General features: G+C 34.1%; 3 protein-coding genes across 4 annotated transcripts; 1 reads left to right on the top strand and 2 right to left on the bottom strand.

Annotated features, from left to right (window-relative positions):
- The first annotated feature begins 381 nt into the window (after positions 1-381).
- LOC142613177 (LEC14B protein) lies at positions 382-9,632 on the top strand. Of its 2 annotated transcripts, none has more exons than XM_075785398.1 (10): positions 382-634; positions 1,480-2,003; positions 2,330-2,449; positions 4,615-4,692; positions 5,610-5,792; positions 6,853-6,930; positions 7,126-7,301; positions 8,203-8,361; positions 8,648-8,708; positions 9,148-9,632. In XM_075785398.1, exons 2-10 carry the CDS (start codon positions 1,575-1,577, stop codon positions 9,337-9,339), a joined length of 1,476 nt encoding a protein of 491 aa, XP_075641513.1. In that variant the 5' UTR covers positions 382-634; positions 1,480-1,574; the 3' UTR covers positions 9,340-9,632. The 2 variants fall into 2 exon arrangements, with proteins under 2 accessions (XP_075641513.1, XP_075641512.1); XM_075785397.1 differs by having other exon boundaries at positions 456-634; positions 8,200-8,361.
- A 4,141-nt stretch (positions 9,633-13,773) lies between these two features.
- LOC142612559 (uncharacterized) lies at positions 13,774-15,690 on the bottom strand. The gene has a single exon (XM_075784648.1). It carries the CDS (start codon positions 15,264-15,266, stop codon positions 14,067-14,069), a length of 1,200 nt encoding a protein of 399 aa, XP_075640763.1. The 5' UTR covers positions 15,267-15,690; the 3' UTR covers positions 13,774-14,066.
- A 5,972-nt stretch (positions 15,691-21,662) lies between these two features.
- Positions 21,663-24,503, bottom strand: LOC142611813 (histidine-containing phosphotransfer protein 1-like). Its single transcript, XM_075783958.1, has 6 exons — positions 24,147-24,503; positions 23,640-23,770; positions 23,450-23,518; positions 23,161-23,232; positions 22,297-22,369; positions 21,663-21,904 (listed from the first exon to the last, which is right to left on the bottom strand). The coding sequence occupies exons 1-6, from the start codon at positions 24,207-24,209 to the stop codon at positions 21,872-21,874; spliced, it is 441 nt and encodes a 146-aa protein (XP_075640073.1). The 5' UTR covers positions 24,210-24,503; the 3' UTR covers positions 21,663-21,871.
- Between the last annotated feature and the right edge of the window lie 1,741 nt (positions 24,504-26,244).

The following is a 26,244-nucleotide window of genomic DNA, read 5'->3' as shown; positions in this document are numbered from 1 at the left end:
TCGACCACTTTAACAAATTATAGAAAAAATTGTGTCCTAAGATTTTTTTTTTTTACTTCCCCTTTTATTGCACTTGTTTTCATTTACTAAAAATAAAATCATTTCATCAATCTCAAAAAAAAAAAGTTCTCGCAAGGACTTTTAGCCTAAGTCCAATACTTTTTATGCATTAAACCCGCTGCTGTGGCAGTGACACGTGACCAAAAAAAAAAGAATGAAACATCGTTGCTTTTGGTCATATTTTAATTGTACCCAATTTACTAGTAATTACAAAAGATCCCAAAAGTGGCAACGTGGACGTCAGAGAACGCCGAGTTTGTATGCACTATGCAATCTACTTGCCACTTACCCGACCACTCACTCTTACGTGAGACACGACTCGACTCGACTCGACTCACTGAAACCCAAACCAAACCAAGGACAAAAAAGACTCCAACCTTGTACCGCTCCACTCCAATCCAAAAAACATAATCAACAACCTTTTTTTTTTGCTGAATATTCAACAACCTTTTTAGTTTCCTAGAAACCAAAATATTTATATATATAAAAAAAAACATTATCCAACTTTTCCTTGATAAGGTATAGTACCTCAAATCCACACACGATTCTTCCCGTCAGACCCATAAGCCTACAGGTCAGATTTCCATGATTGTTGCATTTTTCTTTGCTGACCCAGAAATGAAAAAAAAAAGAACTTTTTGTCTTGATTAATTTTTTTATTTTTATTGTTGATCATTATGGGGTTTCTGCTTTAATTCCCAGGGATCTGTTTTGTTAAATACTTTTGTCATATAGTTCATTATGCATCATACTTTAAGAGCCCGAAGAACGATTGGGTTTTGTGGATGTTGGGTATTGGAAATGGTTTCACTTTGCAGTGATTGAGCTGAATATGGTGGTTGCATATGCATTAAAGTTTCACTCTTTCATTCATTCTGTTGAGAAATTGTTTAATTTAGTGGTGGGATAGAAAGATTGTGGGTTTTTTACACGAATTAGAAGTTGGAAATTATATTATGGCTTAGACTAAAACTCTTTGTTTGGCGGAAAACAGTTTCTGGGAAATTTCATGTGGAGATTATGTGATAAGATTTTTCCACCAGAAAGCAGAAAGTAAACGATCTTATGTGATAAGATTTTGTTAAAAACTTGATGGTAAGCTATATGATAAATTAGATGGAGACTTTGAACTCAAAACATAGAATGAACAGAGTTTGAAGAACTGAGATCAAAAGAAAGCTGGTGGAATAAGATGATCCTTGAATAGACTGAAGGAAAGTGTAAAACTTATAATGGGATATTGAAATTTAGATGTTGCCCAAAATAACCAAACGGATTTCACTCGATGAATATTAGGATTGATTATTATCTTTTCCTTATGCTACATGTACATGGAAAGTAGGAGATGATTGATTAATAGAATGTCTCTTGTTTGTAGGTTTGGAGTCTAAAAGTGAAACTTTTTTTTTTCCTTGGCAGGACTGACATTGTATTGGGCGAGGGGGAATATGAAGCTGCAACAGTATTATATATGTTTCTGCACAACAAATTGTTGGCAGTGGTCTTAAACTAAAATGTATGTTACGCACAACAGGGCTGCAATAGATGAAATGGGTTATGCAATGAGTAGGCTGGAGATAGAACCAGACCATTGTGACAGCGGGGAGGTTGTCCATGGAGTCAGTGACAGTCAAAGATCCAACAAGCCATTGAATGATTTAGACAATGAAATTGCTCAGCTCACAAAGTTAAAATCAGGGCCCCATCAAATGCTGAGCCAAATTGCACCTGGAAGGCGGGGGTTACCTGTTTCCACAGTGAAAATGTTGGCTGGTCGAGAATGTAATTTTTCAGGAAGGGGGAGGTTCTCATCAGCAGATTGTTGTCATGTTCTTAGTAGATATCTTCCAGTAAATGGTCCTTGGCTTATTGATGAAATGAACAGCCGAGCCTATGTCTCGCATTTTTCTGCCGATGGTTCTCTTTTTGTTGCTGGATTTCAGGTAAATAATAGCTGACTTGGAAATAGGGATGTAGAACCCCTTCTCAATAGAAATTCATCTTGTTGCTGATAAATCTGAGTCAAAGAAGAGAAAATGAAAGATCTCATTTTTCTCTAGAGTAATGAAGGGTTGCTTCAAATGAAACATACGTTTTTGCTAGGCATGTTTTAAGTTGTTTTCTTGGTTCAGAACTACTAAAGGTGTGAGCCCTAAAGTTTTTAATTTAATTTTTTCTTTCTTGCATGTCCTTTGTTGTTAAACAACTCAAAGGATGATCATATATGTTATAATTTTCAGTTACAATAAATGTTGATCATCTGTTGCAGGGAAGCCACATTAGAATATACAATGTTGATGAAGGGTGGAAAGTTCAGAAAAATATTCTTGCCAAAAGTTTGCGATGGACAATTACTGATACATCTCTTTCTCCAGATCAGCGCCATCTTGTGAGTTCCTATATATATATATTTTAAACTTAGTTGCATGTAAATGATATTCCCTTGTCCTTATAATATTTTGCATATTTATATTTTTTGAACTTATCCAAAGTATGATGTATAAGGTGTTTGTTTCCGATGGGAACTATCTTTATTTCTTAACTGACGTGCATGTGGGGTAAAAATAATTCTACTTAACATGTGTACACTACTGAGACTGAGGTCCTCTTGGATACGAAAAAGCAGGGTACTATGAAGAAGAATATCAACCACTGGAAACGAATTTCTAACTGTAAATGAAAACAATGAAATATATCCATTGTATTTTTTCTTCTATTGGTGATTTTGAGAATGCTCAGTGATATTCTAAATCAGTTACTATTTTTTAGGTCATCAAATAGCCAATAAAATGAAAATGTTGAAGTTATCAAATAAGGCAAATGACTTACCAAAAAAAAAAAAAAAATTCAAATAAGGCAAATAATTACCATAATTAGGTAGATGCCATGAAAGGCTGTGCTTTATTAACGTTAGAATGGGGAAAGGGAAAAGGGAGAAGCCCTGAATCCCTATGTTTTTCATTCTATGACTAGAGGTAGGCAAACTATGCCATTTCAAATCATTATGGTTGAATGAATATTGCATTCCCTATTGGAGGTTTTATTTGTGACTTGTGAGTTTAGCATTGCTGTTGTCCTAGTGTTTACCTTCATTTAGAATGGAATAGTGGTTGCCAAGGGCAGCTTGATGCATTGAGGGGCCTAAGGCGAAAAATGAATTGAGGCGTTTTATATATTTAAAATGACTTAAAAAAAAAAAAAAATCTAAACATTGCTTAAACTCATTTCTCTTGTTAGATGCAAAATTACTAATTAATATGAATCACGTAGAATATTTTTTTGAGAATGTCTATAGACGTAAAAGATTTGACAAAACTTTTCACAACTGTTGATGTGACAAATTAATAATGGTAAGTAGAAAAGTGACGTTAGTGGTGAACCTAGATGAGAATTTGTAAAAATTTACCAACTCAATTGTGGTGAAAAATCTTATGAAATTTTTTGTGTATTGCTCTTTTTTTTAGAAGTGCTAAATTCATAACATTTTCACAACAAATTCAAGGTGTTAAGTTGTTACTAGTTTTAATTTGAACCTATCATTGAAATTATTTTTTAACCACCAATAACATTCTGCTACTTAGAATTTATTGTGAAAGTATTGTGAAAAATATTGTAAACGTAGAATTTCTTTTTCGTAAAAAAATACTATTTTATTTATTGGCTAATATTTGGGCTTAATTAATAATATTAAAATGAAAGAAATAGCTCTATTGGTTAAAATTAGGGGGCTTTTTTTTACCCTGGGCCTTTGGCGACTGCCTCTCTTGCTTATATGTTAGAGCCGGCTGTGGTGGTTGCTTAACTTCTACTCCCCTGCCCTGGCAAACTCACTCAAAAAGGAACTGTGGTTTTATATGATATACAAATGCATTTGGATATTCAGTTCTTTGTCCTGTACCCACTTGGAAGTTACTTTGCAAGAGTGGATCATTTTATATAAAGTAGCATGGTCTGACAAGGACTGCTTTATAAAGATAGAACTAGAACATTCTTTTATCTTCTTTCTAGCTGCTGGAAATCTGTGAGGTAGGAGCAAAGGAAAGATGTATGCTTGCACTTTGCATGGTGTGTTTTATATAACCCTTGAAGATTTCATGTTTTTGTTAAGTAAAGATCTAAGAAATTGGCAAATATTCTTTAATGTTTGAAATGTCTGTGACAATACAGTGAGCAACATTGAAACATGTCCTAACTCAGACTTCCCAGTTGCTCCCTCGCACACCTATACATTGTATATAGTAGTAGAGATAGAAAATTCCTATCATACTCATCTTGACAAGTGTACCCAAATTGAATGGGACTTCCCAGTTGGTCTGATCTGGCTGGGATGGTCACACGGCTATCTGCCAGCCCTCAATTTAATTTGGTGTAAGTCTTAGTTGATTTGAGTGGGAATCTGGTATATTCTTGTTCTTTTCTTGTGTATTTTGTCACTCCACTAATTTCATTTGATATAAGTTGATTTAAAGGGACACTCTCTCAAGGGCCTGAAGCTTATAATTCATTTTCTCCATGTTGTTGTTATTGGTTAATATTGGTATTTTGCTATTGCAGGTTTATGCCAGCATGTCACCTATCGTCCATATTGTTAATGTTGGTTCTGCTGAAATAGAATCTCTGGCAAATGTTACGGTATGAAGTTGATATTGTCCACTTATAACCCCCCCCCCCCCCCTCCCCAAAAAAAAGAAGAAGAAGAAGAAGAAATGCTACCTTTTCCATTTCACTAGGTTTTGCAATTTACTTAATACATGTGTGGAATACAAGTATAGCATGACAACTCAGTTCTTTTACATCAACATTCCATGAAACTACTTTCACCCTTGCATTGTTGCCTACCCCAATAGCTTGGAAATCTGTATCTGAAAGCAAAGAAATAAAAATAAATCTTGGCTATTTGGAATCTTGCGGTGAGGCACTAAAAGATTCGTAGGGTTTAAAGATATTTTAACAATTTAAACGTAAGGGTAGGACATTGAAAATAGGAATGTGTGGATGAAACACATTTGGTTCGTGTGCAATGCAAGCTCCATCTGAATATAGAAATCTACTACGCTGTACAACCAAATGTTTTTGAGAGTAACCCACATGTGCAGGCACTATTGGGAATGCCACTATGGCTACCTAATAGGGAATAAAACAATGTTTTGGATCACTGCATGCTTTGTTTGACAATATCACTTGGGAATCTCCTGGTCACTTTTTTGGAGGACTGTATCTTGGACTTACTCCTGTCTGACTGTTTTATCGCTATCTTTAGATTGAACCCAAAAAAAGAAAATGATAACTAGGAAAATATAGTTTTTTTGTTGCATGCTCACTATGGCTTGAAAATTTTCCCTGAAAAGAACCAAAAATAAAACTAATATAACTAATACTATGTATTGCAATGCATTGTGCCAAATGCTAGTCACCCTTTATGTTTATGATTGTACCCTTCTAGCCAGAAATGTTGAAATGATGGTATCTGATTTTTGTTTTGAAAACTGAATTTTAATTCTCTCTCCACTGTATTCTTGCTTGACTTTTGGAGCCTATATGTTATTCAGGATATACATGATGGTTTGGATTTTTCTTCTGCTGGTGATGAGGATCGAGGATACTCTTTTGGAATCTTCTCTGTGAAATTCTCGACTGATGGACGAGAAGTTGTTGCTGGAAGTAGTGATGATTCTATATATGTTTATGATCTTGAAGCAAATAGGCCTTCCCTCCAAATTTCAGCACACTCGGTATTGTTACCATTTGCATAAACACCTCTATTATGTGTTTCTTGATTTGATTTGCAGGTTGTTTGTGTGATTATTGTGTTTTTCTCCTCTTGCATGAAAATACGAAGATTATGCCTCTTGATTAACAATTTTTTCTTCATCTCTCTATCTCAATTCTTTAGCACTTCTCACTATTTACTCCTGTATCTAAAGTTCATCTGCATGACCTACATTTTACTGCACTGAGTGGCTAAAGAGGTTCTATGCAGAGCTTTAAGCCTCACCTCAAATAACTGGCCTTTCCAAATATCGTATTTACTTTATTATCCGCAAAATACTCTTTAGTGGGTTCGATTGGTGTTGCATGTGTGAAGAGAGACGGGAGACTATTGATCATTTACTTATGCGCAGCCCTGTTGCTAGAAAATTGTGGAATTTGGTGTTTTCTCTCTTCAGAGTTCTTTGGGTTATGCTGAGTGGGATTGTGGATCTTCTAGCAAGCTGGCCAAGTAAGTTTAACCGACATAGGTAAGCAGCGATTTGGGCCAAGATCCCTCGTTGAGTATTTAGTGGGAAAGGAATACTTGCACTTTTGAAGGAAGCGAGGGATTGATTCATAATTTGAAGCTGCTATTCTTCTGGACTTTTTATTTGAGTGGACAAATGCTTTGGGTGTTTTTACTTTGAACTCTTTGGATGATTTACTCGATAGCTGTAATTTTCTTGCTTTATAATTTTTTTTTTTTTTTGGCCTTTAGCACACTGCCTGTGTGCTCTGGTCCCTTCTGTAACTTTTTTTCTTATTTGATGAAGCAGTAATTACTTATATAAAAAAAATACTAATTCTCTCACCAAGTTTTTATTAGCACAACATGACTTGAATAAAAACAGAAGACTTGGAACTACAGAAAGGTAGTGGTGTGTGTAACCTTCAATGGAACTGTATTGAGTTATCCTAATAGTTTGTGTAAATTAATTTTTTATTTTTTATTCCCTTTTTGGAAGAACAATTTTATGCGAAATGGCTACTTTGATTGAATGGGACTACAGATTTTTAAAGATTTTGCATTTTGTGGTGCAGTCTGATGTGAACACTGTATGTTTTGCTGATGAAAGTGGCCATCTCATTTATTCTGGGAGTGATGATACTTACTGTAAGGTACTTTCACATGTATGGTATTTGTATTCAAGATTGATTTCTTTTTTCCACTAATCTAAGGGGTTGGTTACACTTTCTCCCATAAACTACAAAATTTGACCATCTACACTTCACGTTGGCAGCCTCTGGCAAATTGCCCCTGCCTTCTAATATAATATACACACGTAATTTTGAATGATGGATAACTTTATGTAGGTGTGGGACAGACGTTGCTTAAATGCTAGAGATAAGCCAGCAGGGGTCTTGATGGGACACCTAGAAGGCATTACATTTATTGACAGCCGTGGAGACGGTCGTTATTTCATTTCAAATGGTAAAGATCAGGCCATAAAACTATGGGATATCCGGAAAATGTCCTCAGAAGCTACTTGGTATGATCACTTTCAGGCTTCACATGGTGCCTTTTAAAATTTGTGCTTCCTTTATGAAGTAATGATCTTGATCATATGATGGCTTCGTGGTGCTTTTGAAAATAGTCTTCTGTTTATGAGGTTGTGATCTCAATCATATTATGGCTTTCTAGGTTTCCTCTTTCTTGATTGTGATGCAGAAGTTATGGGATATTAAAAAAGAAAAAAAGAAAAGAAAAAGATGATGCAGAGGTTATTTGTTTTTTGATATATGGCTTAGGTATGTTGTGAGATTGGAAGGCTCCTCATTTGTATCAGAGGTGAAATAACTTTATGAAATTATTTCAGAAGTCAATTTCATAAGTTTTGACCAAAACTTTCATGTTAGTCATTTATTTGTTAGATCTTCTTTGTTAATTTATTTCCTCTCATGTTTGCATTATGCCATTTATTTGGCATAGTAATTCTATTAAAAAAAGTTTCTTACCCTTGACTACTATAATATTGTGCACATTAATGGAGCTAAAAGAAATTGATTAAAGTATAAAAGAAAACAAGTTAACCAGAGGATCTGAGGTATATAATTAGAGGAGTGTGTGAAGAGATGCATGCATGGGTTGTACTGACATTTTGGCAAGGGTTTGGAGGTGCCGTGGAAGAAAGATGATAAGGGTTGTGTAATTTCTCTATTTTTTCCATGAAGTTAGCGTGATTATGGAAAGGCCGAGTTTAGATAGAATCTATTATAGTCTACCAAGGGTTTGTTTGCATCAAACTAAGGACTCCCATTATGCCTAAACATATTTTTTCATTTATATAACGAATAAAAAAAAAAAAGGTCTATAAAGTCTTTTTACAGCTTGAATGCTGCTGTGCTTGTGTACACTTATATAACAAATATTTTTCTTCTTCGTGTCAGCAGTCAAGAAGACTTCAGGAATTATGAATGGGACTATAGATGGATGGACTACCCACCACAGGCAAAAGATGTGAAACACCCGCGTGATCTATCAGTGGCTACATATAGAGGTCATTCGGTCTTGCGTACTCTTATTCGCTGCTACTTCTCCCCAGAATATAGGTAAGCACCAAGCTGTTTGTTTGATGGTATAATTTTTGGTCAACCTGAATCAATAGAGCTCTCATTCTATGTTGATCTGGTTAATCAACTTTTACTTTGACTTCCCAAGGGGCCCAAGGTTGAATTAAGATATAGCAAAGCTTTTAATCTTGGTTTCCTGCAAGATTTCTTCTTCTTCTCCTTCTTCTTTGTTTGTTGTTTTTTTTTTTTTTTTGGGATTAAATTCCTTTTGTACAGTATTGATGATTGTCCAAAATTTTAACATTAATTTTTTGACATTTTGCAGCACTGGTCAAAAGTACATATACACTGGATCTCACAATTCTTGTGTTTATATTTATGATTTGGTACGTAATCAAATACTGCTTTTCTCGTTCTCTGCATGCTTTATTTTCTGTTGGTAATTCTGAAATAAAGTTACCCAGATGAGGCTGGGAGGATGAGGAGTTGCAATCCTCTTGACCTTTTTTAAGCCTTGTTTGAAGAGAGATTGAAGCTCAACCGGTTGTTGGGACTCATACAATACATTGGTTGGTACTTGTTAGATGTACTCTTGTTTGGAATCATCTGTGTCTTTTCACATATAAAAAAAAGCTAAAATTTATCATTCAATATACACTATGTTTACATGATGCCCACAATTTTAAATATGAAAGTAGAAAGTATTCTGAAGATCTCGAATAAGTTGCTGAACTGTCGTTGTTGTGTCCACATTTGAAGCTGAATGCCAAGCATATAGCTTTGTACAATTAAATTGATTGACGGTAAGTTGGTAATTGTTTGTAGGTGAGTGGAGCCCAAGTTGCAACACTCAAGCATCATAAATCACCTGTTAGAGACTGTAGTTGGCACCCTTACTATCCTATGCTTCTTAGCTCATCTTGGGATGGGGATATTGTCAAATGGGAGTTTCCTGGGAGTGGCGAAGCACCAGCACCCGTGATCAAGAACAGAGTTCGGAGGAGATCTATTTATTGAAGACCACTTGTTATTTGTGCAAGATATGTATGATACTGTTTGGTAAATATTTGTATATGGTTCAAGCTACATTTTTCAATATCAAATAAGGTGCAACTGATGAGCAATATGAACTACAATAAATTCTTCATCTTAAGTTGTACATAAAATACCACTACAAGTGAAGATTGTGATCTTCATATTTTGTGTAAAAGTCATGGATGATGGTACTGCATATGTATTAATGCAAATACACAGCCAAATGTGTGCTTTTCTGTATTTTAATAAAAATGCAATAGAATTCTTTCTAACAAGTTTTGAGAAATGGGTAGCCTATCCCACATCAGTTAAAACATTTGACCATTTTTTAATCTAATGGCATGTGTTTATATCTATCAGTGGTGTGGCAAGATCACAGCCGTCCAATTGAGTCTCATTGTCAGGATGATGGACTGGAGTCACTGGACTCCCGTAGAGGCATGAAAGCTGTGCTCCCTCAAATTTTTTTTTGGGGGTTCTTTTTGCAAATTGTGGTATCAAATCAAATGTAATAGGTTGTGCTCTATCATTATGGTTCTCTTTGGGTCTTTTTGCTTCGCCTCCGGAGAGGCCCAATTCTCTCTCCCATTCCATTGCAGCCTGTACTACTCCCTGTAATGCCCAGGGGTCCATCCCCATCTCACTTCTCTCTTTTCATTGAGATGGGCTGGAACCTTTGGGCTTTTTTATTACTTTTCAATTTTTCTTTTTGGAGAGAGATTACTTTTCAATTAAAAGTTCAATATTTCAAGGAAGAATCTTGGGATACAACCAATTTCATACCAATTTTCATAACTATTCTAGGTATCAAATTGCAATTGGTTATTTGTCACTTTCATATAAATCCTTTATTTTTTTCACCACTTATAATTAATCACATCAAATAATTGTGAAAATGAGTGTGAATTAATTGTGGTCCTTGATTTATTTTTTATTTTTTATTTTTGTCTTGGTGACTCCAAGTAAGGTGCTATGTGAGTCAGGGTGTGAATTTTGGATGGGAAAAAAAAATTTACATGACTAATATTAATATCTGATTCGATGGTAGGGCCACTCCAATAATAACCATAATATTTTCGATGTACAGAAAAAAGTAAAAAACAAAAAACAAAAACAAAAAAGTTGGAAGAAGGAATTGTATTCCAAGGAACACAAATGACCCACAAGCTCCAAATCTAATACTAGTACGAATCACCAAAAGAAAAGCTTCAGTCCTTCTATTTTTCCTGGTCTACTACGAATGTTTGAGTGCCCTAGTTATTAAGCAATTATTGATGTAAAACTAAATGCTTTCGCATGCCTAGCTTGTGCTGGATTTGCATTCTAATGAAGACCAAAGTACATTTAAGCAATCATATATGATAAAATAATATAAAATTAAAAATAAAGAACATAAGCAATCATGTGCCGCATTCGATACCTTATAAAACAATTCTCATCATAACTCCTCTTTTTCCCTCTCCTTCCCCCACCCCCCCCTTTTTGTTTTTGTTTTTTTTAGCCTTTATTTTTTCTACCTGCTAAAATCTTATTTCACTGGAGGCTCAATGTTTGAGGGATGAAAGAGGGGTTTAGCCTGAGTAATGTAACCTATACGCCCAACTCATTAATGTGTCACTAAATGTTTTGTATTTTCAGATATTGAATAAAAATAGTATATCAAATTGAGTACTAATATTTTTTGGATATATTTTAAGTGAGAATGGGAATTCAAACTCTTCAAACTATGAAAGTTTCCGTTGAAGACATTATAAAAATATCATTTGACTTAAAATGATTGTTGGCAATTGGCATCATGTATTGATCTTAACTGTTCAGTTTTCTCTTTCAAGTCTTAGACTATCAACAGTGTAATCCCAAAATTTTGATTCCACAAAATTGAAAAACGTAAAAATTATTGATAAAAAACAAAAGAAGAAAAAATCTCTGCCATTTGGCTAGTAGTATAGAATATAGATTAGCATCTCTTGTATGGTAATTCAAGGCATTTTTCTTAATATTGTATTTTCTTCCAGAAACAGTGATAATCTTCCCTCAAGGAGATGGGTTTAATATGTTACCCTTTGGGCAAATTACAGTGCTTATTACACACGGTAGTTTCTTTTTATCAAGCCAAAAGAAGGCTGAATCATTAAAGTCCTAGAAGGAGCATTTTCTAAATTAGATCTAAGCTGAAATAATTTTTTAAAATGATTACAAAAGGATTCACCATTTTGGCTGGCTCAAATGTGTGATAGTTATGAGGGGGTTCCTATTATGATGGAAGCTCAGCAACATAGATTAACTGGGGGAGGGGGGTCTTAACGTGATGAGGGAACATAAACAATGAGAGGGACCCTACTTTAGGTGATAGTCAAAGATTTTCAAAGAAGCAACACAAATAAATTAACATAATAATCAATGAGGATTCCTACTAGGGAAGTAACAACATGGAGTAATTAAAGTCCATATTAGGATAATGAGGGAACATAAAAGACAAGGGCCCCCACTTAAAAAGAAGCTTCAAACATTATCTCAGTGGCTTACTAGTGATTAAATTATTACTCATAATCTTAAATCCACACTGCCTTTCTGCACAAGCTAATTATCTTTCTCATTTTCATTCTCAATTTTGAGCCATTATGTATTCTTGCAAACACTTTCACTAAGTTGCATGGAATTCATTTCTTAGATCAGAAACTTAAGTCCTTGATATGGGAATTAATCTGTTTCCTAGCCAAAGAAACTCTGAGAAATATAAGATTACATAGTTCCCAAAAGCATAATAAAAGACAAAGAATCTTAAAAAAAAAAAAAATTTGGGTTTGACCTTCAGTTCCCAAAGAAGTCATCATGGACTCATGGGGAATGCGTTTTTATACCTTTTGGCATGTGCTAAGTTGTTCACTCTCAACAACCCTAGGCATACAAATGAGTTAAAAAGGCTTCTTAGATTTGACCTTTTGCGATTGCTAGTATTTGCTCCCTTCTATATGCCCCAGGCTCCAAAGGCCCCAAACTCACCAAATAATTATCTAACCCCACCTAATCTCACGTCCTTCTCTTAGGACATAAGAAAGAGATAGATGATCCAAGTTTTTGGCTACACAATATGACCCTTTACCTTGTAAAAGGTCAGTCAAAATCTGGAAATATCATTCATAGTCTCTTTTGAGATTTAGTTATTTAGCTTTTCTTAGCATATATCAATCTTTTTTAAATTATAAAAAATAAAACTCGTTTTTTCATGATCAAGTGGACCATCTGGTTTACAAGCTTCCAAGGCACATAAGATAGAAGTGGCATATGAATGTTAGTTCACTCATCTAGCTGGCCTCAATGATGGCATTCATTCACACAAAAGCCGTGCATCAAAAAAGCCGAAAAGCATAGGTCCAGCAATGAAAGTTTCCCCCACAAACTTTCTTCAGTTCTTCTCATGAAAAGAAAGGAAATTCTAGAAACAAACAAAAACAACATTGGGAGCCCATATGTGATAATGTATATCGAAAGCTGCTATACCAGCTGCCAGTGCGAGTACAATTTCATTTGGCAATTATAAATCAAGCACAAGCACAAGAGAGTTGCTTATATGCTTGGTTTTGAAATGCAATGAACTGATTTAAGCTTGGTTTTCTGTTAAAAAAAGCTAGATTCATTTGGAAATTATAAATCAAGCACAAGTACGAGAGCCTAGCTTATATGCCTTGGTTTTAAACTGCAATGAACTAATTTAAGATTGGTTTTCCGTTAAAAAAAACTAGTTTCATTTGGAAATTTTATTAAGCACAAGCACAAGAGCCTAGCTTATATGCTTTGGTTTTAAACTGCAATGAACTGATATAAGCTTGGTTTTCTGTTAAAAAAAGCTAGGGTTTTTTTTTTTTGGAATGAATGAATCAGATTCAGATGCTTATATTAATGAAAGGTAAGTGAGTTTGGTTTGATCGTTTTATGAAGTTTATTAGCTTATTTGTTTATAGCTTTTTTAAAACTCTTTTTTTTTTCTTAAACATAACTGTACTTTTATCCAATATTAATAGATCAGTCTAAATCACCAAAATCAGCCCATGCCCTGTATATATTTTTACAGGAAGACACAGTAGCAGGCTGCTAACTCAAAAAAACAAAACACAAACATTCCCAACAGATAAGATTCTTCCTAGAAATTACAAAGAAACGGCTAGCCTACAGAAGACAAGTGTTTTGCAAATCACAATTGTACGATATCATGTAAGTGCTGACAATTTGCATACAAAGTCAGTAATGTGAACTGTAGGTAGCTCAACAAGTTAACTCTTTTTGGAATCAAATCTCCATCTACATCAAAGATCTCATTGATGTCTTAGTTTTGTTTTGTTTTTAAACAAGTCTTGAAACAAATGTCATAAAGTGCTCCCATAAAACAGAAACATAATAAATGCAAACAACACAATATATAATAGTACTTTACTTTTTATAAATCAATAACAATAGCTTACACTATATATAGATTAAATTTTTTTTTTTTTAGAACAAAACATTTTTTTTTTCTTTTTATCCACAATCTCTCCTTATTCCTAAAACTTTAACCACTATTCTATATCACAAAATTAATAAATGAATCAAAAACCCTCCCAAACCCCACAACAAAAATATAATAAAAATCTTATCTTTTTTTTTTTTTGTTTTGGTTGTTGTTGTTGTCCTTTCCCATTCTGCCCCTGAAATATAGGCTAGAAATTCCAAGATCAGCCTTTCCACTCGTTACATTGCTCAGTAGGCCTCGTTTTCTGTTTCCCTGACTTCAACGGACACGGTGTCTGAACGGGTGGGACCATACAATTATACTGCAAACACAACGAACTGCTCAAAGGAATCTCAGCCGTTGGATTGATCTGAATCCCAGTTAGATAATTGTGCTGTAAATAGAGTGTCTGTATACTAGCAGCTAGTAATTGGTCCACAAAGCTACCGGGAACCTGACCGGTAAATCGGTTGTTGTTCAGGTAAAGATTCTGTACGGTCGAGAACGTTGGTGGGATTTGACCGGACAGTCTATTGTAGCTCAGATCAACGGTCTGGATTGTTACCTGATCAGCCGGTTGAACCGGGCCGGAAAACTGGTTTCTTTGCAATTGGAGGTTGTTGATTGGGAAGGTGAAGATTCGGCCTGGGATTGGACCGCTGAAGTGGTTCATGCTCAGGTCTAGGTAGTTTATCCGGTTCATCCGGGTTAAGACCCGGTCTACTGGGCCGCTGAACCGGTTCCAGGAGAGCGAGAGGTATTGTAGTGAGGGAGGTAGTGAATCCGGTCCGATTGAACCGGAGAGGTCGTTGTGCTTAAGGTCGAGCCGGGTTAGGGTTTGGGAGAGAAACAGAGGGACCGGACCTGTGAGGCGGTTGTGGCCGAGGATGACGTTGGTTAATTCCGGTAAGGTTCCGATGGTACGAGGTATGTCTCCGGTGAGCTGGTTGAAGCTGAGATCGAGTGTTCGGAGGCTCCGGAGCTCGCCGAGGCTCGCCGGAATTTGGCCGGAGAGGTAGTTCCGGCTGATCGCTAGAAACCGGAGATTCTTCAGTTGAGACAATGTTTGGGGCAGAGCTCCGAAGATCCGACCCGGAACGACGGAGAGTTCAGCTAAAGAAGAGAGCTTTCCAATTGCAGGGTCAATCCGACCCGATAAACCTGGAGAGCCAGCTCTCGGGTCGCCGAGATTGAGAGAGATTACCTTATCGGAATCGCAATAAACTCCGGCGAAGTTACATGGGTCTGAGGTGAAATCCCATGAAGCAAAGAAATTCGACCCAGGCAAGTCGTCCAAAGCTTTTCGAATCGATTGCAGAGCTAGAAAATCAATTGGGTTTAGAATCGCTAACACTAATAGATTGTACTGAAAAAAACACAGACCCAGAAGACCCAAAAGCCTGAAATCTCTTGGGCTGGCCATGGAAGAAGAAGTGGGAGTGAGTTTGTGATATGGGTTTTGTCAAAGATTGGGTTTTTATAGCAGAGTGAAGTGACAATGAAAATGTGAGTGAAATGAGAATGCTTTTCCGTGAAAGGAACCGACCGGTTTCTCGTGGGAAACGGCGTGAGAAGGTGAGAGCTTTTATTAATGGCGGAACTTTCAGCATCAAAAAGAAAAAAAGAGTGAGAGTGAGACTATGAAAGAGAGAGAGAGTGAGAAAATGGGGTGGCTTGGAAAGCAAGCTATACTTGAAAACTTTCAATGACGAAGCTTCTTTTTACTTGCTCTACTATTGCTCTCAATAGGTTTGCTTTTTCATTATTGTGGCTTCTGAGAGAAGACGCAATGAACTGGTATTGTTGTATCAGTGAGACTGTGAGTATGTGTATTTGGTTTATTACTGTGAAGGAAACACGGTCAGAAATTATTTTTTATTTGTTGGTTCTATTTTTATTAATTTTATCGGTTTTATTATTATTATTTTTTCCATGTGGATTCTTGGTAGTATTTGGTTTCTTTATTGGGAAGAGGTTCGGGTGCAAACGGTTGTCCGGGCCTGAGCTTTGTGGTGCCATGTCATCAGGTTCGGGAGGAGGTGGTCAGGACACTCAGGACGGGGATCACGTGACTGTGATAAAGATGGCTGAAGGTGATACAGATTAAGTGTCACTGGCCTGTGATGGGGTGACACGTGAGCAGGAATGCGGGAAGACTGTGAGGTGGTGCCAGCTAAGCTTTAAGTGTTAGTGTTGTCTCGTACTTCATGAAAATTGACACTACTAGTTGTCGTTTCGTTTGCTTTACTTGTTAGCTGTAAAAGTAAAACTCAGCTCACAAGGTACTTGTGCAATTTTGGTAATGTGGAGTTGAGGGCAAGCAAATCAAAAGTGGTTTCTTGTTGAATCGAGAGTCTCTTAAGTGAAACTTCAATACCCTTTTGTTTTGTGTTTGTGATCACTCTAATGATTTATCTGGGATAGCTGACCAAAATTGCCCAAGTAACCTGTGAGTTAAATGCCACAACTGATACAAACCACTGATGTATTCTGAGAATGAGTGTAGTTCTGATGTTCTTTTGTTGTTGATTTAGACATGGACAATGTGTACCCAAACAATATTGTTTTTGCTGTTAACCATTACGTATATATGCTTTTTAGTGTTCAATGAAGTTCCTTCTTACCTTTTGTTTCTTTTAAAAGTCCCAATTGATGCTATACCACATCAATTCCTAGGCATTGTTGGATCATGGGCGACTGACTGGATGTTTCAAATGCCTTTGTAATTACTCAGAGGATTCATCTTGAAGATTATTTGCTATTTGTAAAAAATTAGTAGGATACATTAGGAATTCAAACACCCCATTAGCAGAAAAATAAAAAGGAAATTCTGCCAAAAAGAAGGTGTATATCATATAATTAGGTTGTAATTTGGTGTTGGCCACAGGGCCACAGTTACAGGTTTAATTTTCCTTGTTGGGGTAGGATTAATAGCAACTTGAGGCCATTTGCCCTCTAACACAAACCAAAAATGATAAAAAGACAAGAAAACTGGACCTTACACCCATTAATTGCTTGAAAAAGCTACTCTACTTTTTTGGGGGACCTCATGCAAATGGAAAGTTCATGATGAAATGGACAATTGAGATAAAAGGGGAAGTCTATGCAATCATCAGCTCACGTAATTTTGAAACTAAAGTTTTCAGTGCAAATAAGTTGATATTCCATTATGCAGCTCGATTTTTCATGTTTCCATTGACACTGATGGTTCTGGCCATTTTCTGAAGATATGTTAGCCACCAAATCATTAACCACAATCCAATATGCACCAAATGTTCTCAACCATTTGAAGAATGGATGTAATAACATTATCATAAAAAAGATTTTTTTTAAAAAAAATGAAAGAAAAGAATGGATGTAATAACATTAGAACAGATCTTTTTCCCACCACAATTCAGGCACCACTCTATCCATTATGTCTTTTTTCTCTTCTAAAAGAGGTGTTCGAAAATATCAGTACATTGTATTACACACCAACGAAAACACAAGAACAAGATATTAAAAGGTTTGGCTTGAAATCCTAGAGCTCTTTAATTTAACTAATAGTAACTATTAAGTCTCTTGAAAGGGCATAACTTTAGACCCAGAGTACTAAATTGTTTCACAGTATTTCCACAATGGACTGTTGTGGTATCAGGTGGAGTAAAAAACACTTGGTAAAAGTAAAATTTTCAGCATTCTGTTGCCATCTGGCACATCACTTTCTTGGACCCAAAGAAAGAACATACACATTAGTACCAAGCAATAAATTCACATTCTACTGCTATGCTATACTAGTAAAAGTAATCAAAGAACCGTAAAAGTCAGCTTCTGTAGCACATTCTTCTAATGCTAATTGTCCACAGTTCACTCTACATTAGACTTAAATTCGCAAAAGGTCAAAAAGGTACCTCTGAAGAACCTAACAAGCTCTGCCGTGTGACAGAGACTGAAAGGAGTCAAATGACCTTTGAGGAACTTACTCTTCTTTTCTTTTAGTACACATTAGGCTTTAGTATAGTAATTGGTTTAAGGGTGTCAAATGTCAATGGCTAGTAGAACTTGGAAGATTTGTTTCTTGCATCACAAGATTGGTTGTTATTTGTTAAATCACATGATATGTACTTTTCTCAACAAAAGCAATGGAGGCTAAAACAATAAACTATTAACTATTAGTATAATTTTTAGGGAGTTTGTTGGACAAATTGAATTGTATCTTGTACTCTAATCTTCAAATGAGCCTCATCAGAAAACGTGGTTAATCATTAAAGCAAAAGGTAATGTACAATGTGAGAAGCTATTTCTAGACAAGATAGACTAGACAACTATAAGAGGACAAATACATAGTAGCAAAATGGGGTGGAAAGGAATTCATAAAGAAAATGAAACATGATTTGGAGAGAAGAAAAAGTCCCTGCACATAATTATAAGACCACCTAGAATCACAATTGATAACACAATATGTCAAAACATAAAACAAAAAAGAGTAAAAAGAATTTATGTAACACTTGTATAAGTTCATGAGAAAATGTTTCAAGGTTTAGTTCAAAAATCACATAAACAATTAGCCTAATGCAGTAAAATATACTTTGCAGGTAATTCAGATCAGCAACTTCAACCTACTCATTTTATATCATATGCCCCACCATGTTCAACTTTGCATGGGCATGCGTGAAGATTGCACCAACCCCAACTACCACAATACTCACTCATCATAGGGATTTTCTGGTCCATGGCCATATCCTTGCATTAGGCTATTATGGAGTTTTATGCATGGATTTACACTCTCTACTAGGACCAACATGTGTATTTATGTAACTTGGGTGTGCTGTCTTTTTCATTCACCTAAGCTACCTTCTTTACAACGAACCTCCTTTTAGAGCACATAATTTAGTTCCAATTACATTGTATGGCTTTTAAACAAAGAAAAAATAAAATAACATTTTATTTATGGATTTGTTATTAATTATCCTTAAAATTTAATTTATATTTTTCCACAACAGTTCAGGACCTTTTTTTTTGGATAAGTTCTTAATCGGTGGAAAATAATAATTGATCAGGAGGTGGATTCATGTAAAAATCAATAGATAAAGTTCAGTTTTAAAATTAGTTGTAGCCTAAAACTACAACCTTATTCAATATCGTTTAATTGGAAGTGAGTTTTGACAAAACTGCCATTGGATTACATTTTCTTTTTATATTCTCTATACTTGCAAAATTTCTAGAAAATTAAAGATTAATACCTATATCATTAATAAACTGTTTAAATTGCAAGTTTTTGTAGTTTAAAATTATGCATAAAATATAGTCCTATAGATTATATAGTAAATAATATTTGATTGACACAAAATTTGACATGTAGTAAAAACGTAAAGAAAATGCAATCCAACGGTTAAATTTTTTAAATATGTAATAATTTTAATGATATTGAGTAAAGTTGTAGCCTTATGCTACAACCAATTTTGTAGTTAAATTTTTACCAATTCAACAATTATGAAAAAAAAATAAAAAATTATAATGCTTGTAGCATTATTCTAAGCTTAATTTTTAAAGCTAGATTACATTTTATTTTCTTGAAAATTTTTAAGCAGATTACTATCCCTTTTGATGCAACAAATTACAAATAAAAATCATATGTCCAACTTTATGTTCTACCAGCTACAATTTATTCACAAATTATAATTCTAAACTGCCTTTGATAAGACACTGTCACTACACTTAATGCCAAAAACATTTCATTAAAAAAGAAGCCAAAAACATACAAGAATGAGTTGGCAATTCAGGGTAGTTCAAGTTTTCCCAAAAGAAGAAAAAACGCGTGCTGAATTGATTTTGTAATTATGCAGTATTAAGTATAACCTTAAATAGAAAATTATGATGGAATGTGTCATTTTTCATTTGCTGAGGTTTTTCAATTTTTTTTTAATACCCATTGATTAACGTTAGAAATGAATCAATTATGGGGAAAAAATACAAAAAAAAGCACATCATGAACATTGTTTTTTGAAAAATGAGAACCTCTGGGGGTAAAGATTGTGCCATATATCTTCAGTACAAAAGTCTGCTTGTATCAAGTTCAACTGCTCAAAACTTTGGGTTATTGTTTCAGACCACTCAGTGAAATCATGAGCATTGTTAGGTGAAACTAACTAGTGTATCATAGATGATGGATACAAAGCATATTTGTAAAGTAGATGAATAAATTTAAAGCATAGTTTTAGATTATCACAATCAATACTTTGTATATCCCTAATCTTATAGTCATTTCACTTCAGCAAAAATTTGGAGTCATCTACAAGGATGCTAAGTTGTAACTTGTAAGTAATCCTTCGACCATATTAGTATGAGACCTCGGGGTAGCATGAAACCAAAAAGTAAGGCTCATGATTAAAAACCCATGCCCATATAACATCATTTCTCCACGTTCAATAATGAAAGCAGCCTAAAAAATAAATACAAATACAGCTTAGTAAATTAAATGTTTTCAGAGAAGGCTTAGTAAATTAAATACAACTTAGTAAATTAAATTAAAAACAATTCCTATGAAAAAAATTAAATACAATAATGCAAGCTGCAGAGAAGGCTTCCACATAAAGCCTTAGTAAATTAAATGTTTTCAGAGTAATGTTTTGAGAGAATGCTACATATCACTCTCAAATCATCTTATCTTTGACATAAATAATGTTGTTTGGATTTTGCTTGCCGCTATAGTATTTTATTTTTTCTATATAGATTTTCAACTGCAAATGTCAGGAGGGCTCAGAGCTAGCTGCACTAATTATTAATTTTGGGTTTCAAGTTTGGACCACCCTGTACCATGTTGTACCGAAGTAATGTAGCAACCGAATACAGATCGATTTTCGGAAGGTGGGCTTTATTTTCCAAAAATGAAAGATAAGACACTGAAATGGAAAAGAATCCATGGCACGGTTAAGATTTTGGGGGTGTTGTAAGGTATTTTAAACAACGGTTTTCAGTATTTAAATAACATTATATATTTTTTCACTCACACATATTTTCAAAAAATACAAACACCGTTACTAGAACAATGTTACCAAAAGCCTCATTTATTTCTTGAAGTTTTGTTACACCATTTAAAAAAATAGTAGTGTTGCACAATAACTCTACTAGCTTGATGACCAATATTTACTGTACCATAAACAATTTTGGATGCCTAATTTACTCTAGATTGGCTTGTGCTTGCTAGATTACATTTGTCATTGTGTGAAATTGACGCAAGAAAGGTAGCACGTTAGGGGTAACCCAAGTTGAACTGCACAAATAGTAGAACCGGGCTTCACCTTTGCCTGATCCATAAGTCTAAGTGTAATTTCGAACCTTAGTTGTTGGGCTCTCCAGTCCATTTGCTCACCAAAGCCATCTGTATACTATGCTGGGTTTTCTACTTTATTTGCCCACCAAAGACCAATCCAAAACCAAATATATTTTTACATATCATAACTTGTGTATAGCTTTTATCAAAAGAATGCACTAAAATAGCTTCTAGAGAATTTTCTAAATCAAATCTCCATTCTTTTGGGCCTTAAAACTAGAGGTCAATCATTATATCCAAGAATCTGAGGTAATTGACTCACTATCCATGCAAGGAACCAACAGAGAAATTGTTACAATCACCTTCATAGATTTTTGCAGTTAGGTAAAATTAAACTGCTAACATGATCCTATAACTTTTGGAGGCTTGTTTAAATTTCATATTGACCCATCAAAGAAAGAAATACAAAATTAACCATTAGCATTAGTAGGTAGCAAAAATAACCACCAGAAAATTTCAACCATCTAAACAACCAATACAAAAATTTCAACTAGTGAACAGGAACAGCAAAAGGAAACTGTATGTTCTGTATAAAGAAGGTAGAATATTTATTCACATTAGCACTTTCCAGTTATGTGCTCTAGACATAAAACTAGGGAAATCTTCCAGAAAGTCTAGAAGGATTAATTTCAACATTACAAAAACTCAATATAGATTATCTATAACATCGATCCTTCATATCTCCTCGTTTCTGCCTATAGGGGATGACATCACCATTACACAACAGCAGCTCGGATCTGTTGCTCAAGCTACAGTGACCAACAAAAGGAAAATAATAAAATTTTACAATAAAAGCACTATTACCACCAAAACTGACAAGCTAATGGTTAAACAAACTAGATATTTCGCCAAAGCTACTGCTCAAAGATGTTATTGAGCATCCAATAGAAGGAAGCATTCAAAGCTATCTCCCATTGTGAGGAGAAACATATTAGATGCCCAACAAAAAAAAGGGGTTGTAGAAGGCCAAAAAAGGTGGAGTATCAACATAGATGATAATTTGAAATTTTGAATGCTTATTTTAAACATATAAGGTTATTTTCCCCATGAAGCAAGCATTGACACTTTATGATAAAAATCATTCTGACAATGCACACCACTTCACTTGAATGTAAGTTAATACTTAATAGTTAATACTTACCTTGAATAAATATTCAAGCTGATTTTTCAGTAAAGAGTACTCATATTGCAGTTTTCGCAAACATCTCACACACCTGCACCAAAACAATCTTGAGTCATTCACACTTTGGTGCAATAATCATGGTCACAGCCTCTTTCATCATGTTTACGATTTGTGTAAGTGATCCTTTATCTATAAAATGGAATGTGAAGCCCATAGGTATCTTAGCCTAGTAATATTTACAATTATCATGGAACAAATGCTATTGGTTTAAATCAAACTGGAAATACAAACAAAAGTAATGGGATACGAAGTTTTTCCGGGATTTACCTTAATCATGAACAAATTCAAGAGGAAATAAATCATATACAAAATATCTTACAGTTTACTTCCATTTATTTCTATCAAAGAGCATCTCTAAGGTTCATAGGGAAATGGCCCCTCATGATTTCAAGTGAAAAGTCATTGCCAATTAATGTCAGAAAAACTGAATGCTTAGTCCAAATATTGTATAAACCAAAATAAAAAAATCTCCATATTTGAAGACTTCAACAAATAGAGTCAGAAGACAAAAACAATTCTTTAAAGACGTACTTAATATTGAATTCTTGGATCATTTTAGCTATTCTCTAACAAAATTATAATGGCAAGTGTGTTACATAAATCTGGTCATCTTGTTTACTAGATTTATATTCTTCATTTAAAACTACCAAGATTCTTTCATATAAAAATTTGCTAGAGCCACATTGAGGAATTTAGGATTTTGAACATAATTGAGTCAAGATGTACAGAACCATCTGTTTTGTGTGGACATCAAATAGAAATTGGTCTAACTCTGAAACATTACATCAGATGGGGGAGAAAAAAGATTGAAGATGAACTCACTCTTCAAGGCTCTGGGCCTCGCAATGATTTCTGAACTCAATGCATAAGTTTTTAACTCTCATTGCACCTATGCTGTTAGACATAGGAAAGAAAAATGTTTAAATCTAACACTACAAAACATTAAAGATAAATATATAAGTAAAGCAAATACAAAACCCTATTTTCTACATGAGGTAACCTTAATTTCCAATCATAAACAGGTCCAGTTTCAGTTTCTTCCAAGAAACATAATATTAATACTGATGCAGCAATAAACAAATAGAGAGTAACAGAGAAAACCCGCAAATACCTGGCACTGCTACCCTTGAACTGATGAACATGGGCATCTACCTGTTTAAAATCCACAACTTTCTGCTCTCTACAAACGCAATAAAAAAAATTAACCCTTTTCCTATTAGTGAAATATTTCCTTTTACCCAAAAAAAGGGTAATAAACAAACTTTTTTCCAAAATCAACCACATAGATAACGAGCACTCACAAAGCTCTGGCCATATTGTTGAGGAGCTTCTCAGAATCATCAAAGAAAATAGACACAACCTCAGCAACAAAATCTGGACTGTTCTCATCTTGCAATTTCTGAAGTTGTTCAAACTGGTCATCCAAATACCCCTTTTCATCAACAACAACAACCCATCAGATTTCCTCTACCAACCCAAATAGATAAAGAAACACATAAAGAAACCAGTACAAATTCTATTTGTTTCATTGCAAAATAGGCTAATTTGGAAAGTTTTTACTTTTCAAGCCTATATATATTCTGGTCAAGATTAAGTCTTTCAACATGGAAAATTCATAGCATGTCTTCAATTATCTTCTGGGTAACATCTGATATATCAAAACTTATCCTTTCAAAGAAAAAAACAAAACTTTCCCAAGAAACAAACAATTAGGCCTAAACAGAACAAACCCACCTAGAGATCCATTTCACACAATCATATCTTTAACAATTTCCAATCAATCACCCAAAAAAAAAAAAAAAACTGACCTCCTTACGTAGATAAGCTGTGTGTTCACGCCACTGTCTCTGCAATTGTGTCATAACATCCATGGTAGTGGTGGCTTTTGTTGCTCAAAGCTTTGAGCTTTACCACTCAAAAGAGACTGACCCAGAAAACAAAGTATGGGGATGAAGCAGATCTTATTATAATATCTGAGTTTTGACTAAATAGATACAGTAAAAGAGTGGTCAGTGGTGTTGAGATAAGGACTGTTTCCTGTGGAAAACGTTCAAAGAGAGTTTTGGGAAATCTAGTAAATGACTTGCCATAAATGGGTATATAGCTCATATAAGTATGCGACAGTAATTCAGAACTTACCTATTTTGGTTTCTGATACTTGAAACCTATTTACTACTATTTCATTTATTTATTTTTTATTCACATTGCAATTTATAATTTTTATTTTATTTTAGAAAACATAAATAAAAAATTAGATGTCTTTAGAGTAATTGTTAATAAATAATATTAGGAAAGTTTTTAACACCAATTTTATGATAAATATAAAAAACTTTTAAAAAAATTAAATACTTTATTATTTTGTCATAAAATATTTTTAAAAATAGTTTCTAAACTAATGTCTTAAAGACATTAGTTAACATTTTTCATAAAAAAATTATAACCTAATAGTTAATACTAGTTAAGTACAACCTAAACATAACTTTTTAGGTTTTTTGCTTTAAATTTAATTATGTAATTTTGAAAATCATAAGGCTATAATAAGCCACTAAATTAAATAGTAATTATTCCTTTATAATTCACAAGATAAAGTCACAACTTTTTTCTGTCTCACATAAGCATCTTTATGAAGAAAATAAAAATACCTTTCTAAAGATATACTCCACATTTTAAAATTTTTGGAAGAAATAAAAAAAAATCAATAAAACTTTTTGTCTCCTCGAATATCTTTTTGACTTTGTCACCATCACTTATCAACTGTTCATTTATAAACTTGTTATTTTTATTCAATTTTTGAAGTTCCGAACTCCTAATAAGACCTCTCTTAATCTCCTCTTTTCACCTACTTTGTCTCCATTTTCCGTAATTTGACAATTTCTTTTAACTTCATCATCAATTTTCTTTTGTTTCTGTTTCTTATACTCGCGATAAGAATTTTGAGATCATCCTTCTGACCAAACCATAATTCATTTTACTAGTTTCCAAATAAAATCGAAAGACATGCATGAATATGGAGATAACAGCGTGGATATTTTGTTTAGTTGGATTTTCTAATTGCTAATCAAACATTTTAAGTTTTGACAACCAAAAATCTTTTACCGAAAAAAAAAAAAAATTTAACAACCACACCTGCAAATGATATATATATATATATATATATATATATATATATATATTAAATGTAAAGTAAAAGTTGACGTGTTCATAAAAGACACATGGAGAAGAAAAAGAATGTCCCACTTTAGTGTTCCAATTTATTTTCTATTTAGTTTTTGAGTTTTTTATTATTATTATTTTTTAAAAGGATAAAAAGAAAATGAAAGAAAACATGACATACTATACATGGTTAAACATAAAGTAAAACACTAAAAATTAGACAAATAGTTTCCATTTATTATTCTACCGTTGAAGTTTATAAGTGAAATTTTCATTTTTCTTTGATTTTTTATATTTGGTTGATTTACTTAAATGTTTTTAATCGCAAAAGTGTTCTAAGTAATAAATGAGTAGGCAATTGCCTATTCTCTTTTATAAGAAAAATCTCCCTCTCCACTTATTATAACTGTATGAGCACGAAATTAGGCAGTCCAACCCACCAAAAATAGTGATGCTGGAGTTCCTAAATCCGGCTAAAAACAATAGAAATTTATATAGAGAGTGAGATGAACAAGTATGGGTTTCGCCCGAAGACACAAATAGGAAAAGAAAGTTTAAATGCTTAATGATTTAATAGATGAAGGGTTTTTACAATATTGCCCGAGGATAATTGTTCTTGATGGTTACAGATACTGTTCACTCTTTCTCTCAGTGGTTTCTTCTCCCTAATTCTTGCTGGCATGCCCCCTATTGGAGAGCCTCTTTCCTTTATATATTTCATGGCCTCTTGTATCCCAACCCTCCATCTATAAT

The sequence above is a fragment of the Castanea sativa genome, chromosome 10, assembly GCF_040712315.1.
Source record: "Castanea sativa cultivar Marrone di Chiusa Pesio chromosome 10, ASM4071231v1".
Classification (NCBI taxonomy): domain Eukaryota; kingdom Viridiplantae; phylum Streptophyta; class Magnoliopsida; order Fagales; family Fagaceae; genus Castanea; species Castanea sativa.
The sequence above is the reverse complement of the archived record's forward strand: the minus strand, read 5'-3'. Positions and strand labels throughout refer to the sequence as shown.

Excerpts from the sequence above, each read along its gene's own strand:
- LOC142611813 (XM_075783958.1), bottom strand. The coding sequence starts at position 24,209 with ATGGATGTTATGACACAATTGCAGAGACAGTGGCGTGAACACACAGCT. Across the intron at positions 23,519-23,639 it reads AACAATATGGCCAGAGCTTT|AGAGCAGAAAGTTGTGGATT; the intron begins GTGAGTGCTCGT and ends TTGCGTTTGTAG. Across the intron at positions 21,905-22,296 it reads AGCTTGAATATTTATTCAAG|CTTGAGCAACAGATCCGAGC; the intron begins GTAAGTATTAAC and ends TGGTCACTGTAG.
- LOC142612559 (XM_075784648.1), bottom strand. The coding sequence starts at position 15,266 with ATGGCCAGCCCAAGAGATTTCAGGCTTTTGGGTCTTCTGGGTCTGTGT.
- LOC142613177 (XM_075785397.1), top strand. The coding sequence starts at position 1,575 with ATGTATGTTACGCACAACAGGGCTGCAATAGATGAAATGGGTTATGCA. Across the intron at positions 2,004-2,329 it reads TTTTTGTTGCTGGATTTCAG|GGAAGCCACATTAGAATATA; the intron begins GTAAATAATAGC and ends CATCTGTTGCAG. Across the intron at positions 7,302-8,199 it reads ATGTCCTCAGAAGCTACTTG|CAGTCAAGAAGACTTCAGGA; the intron begins GTATGATCACTT and ends TCTTCGTGTCAG.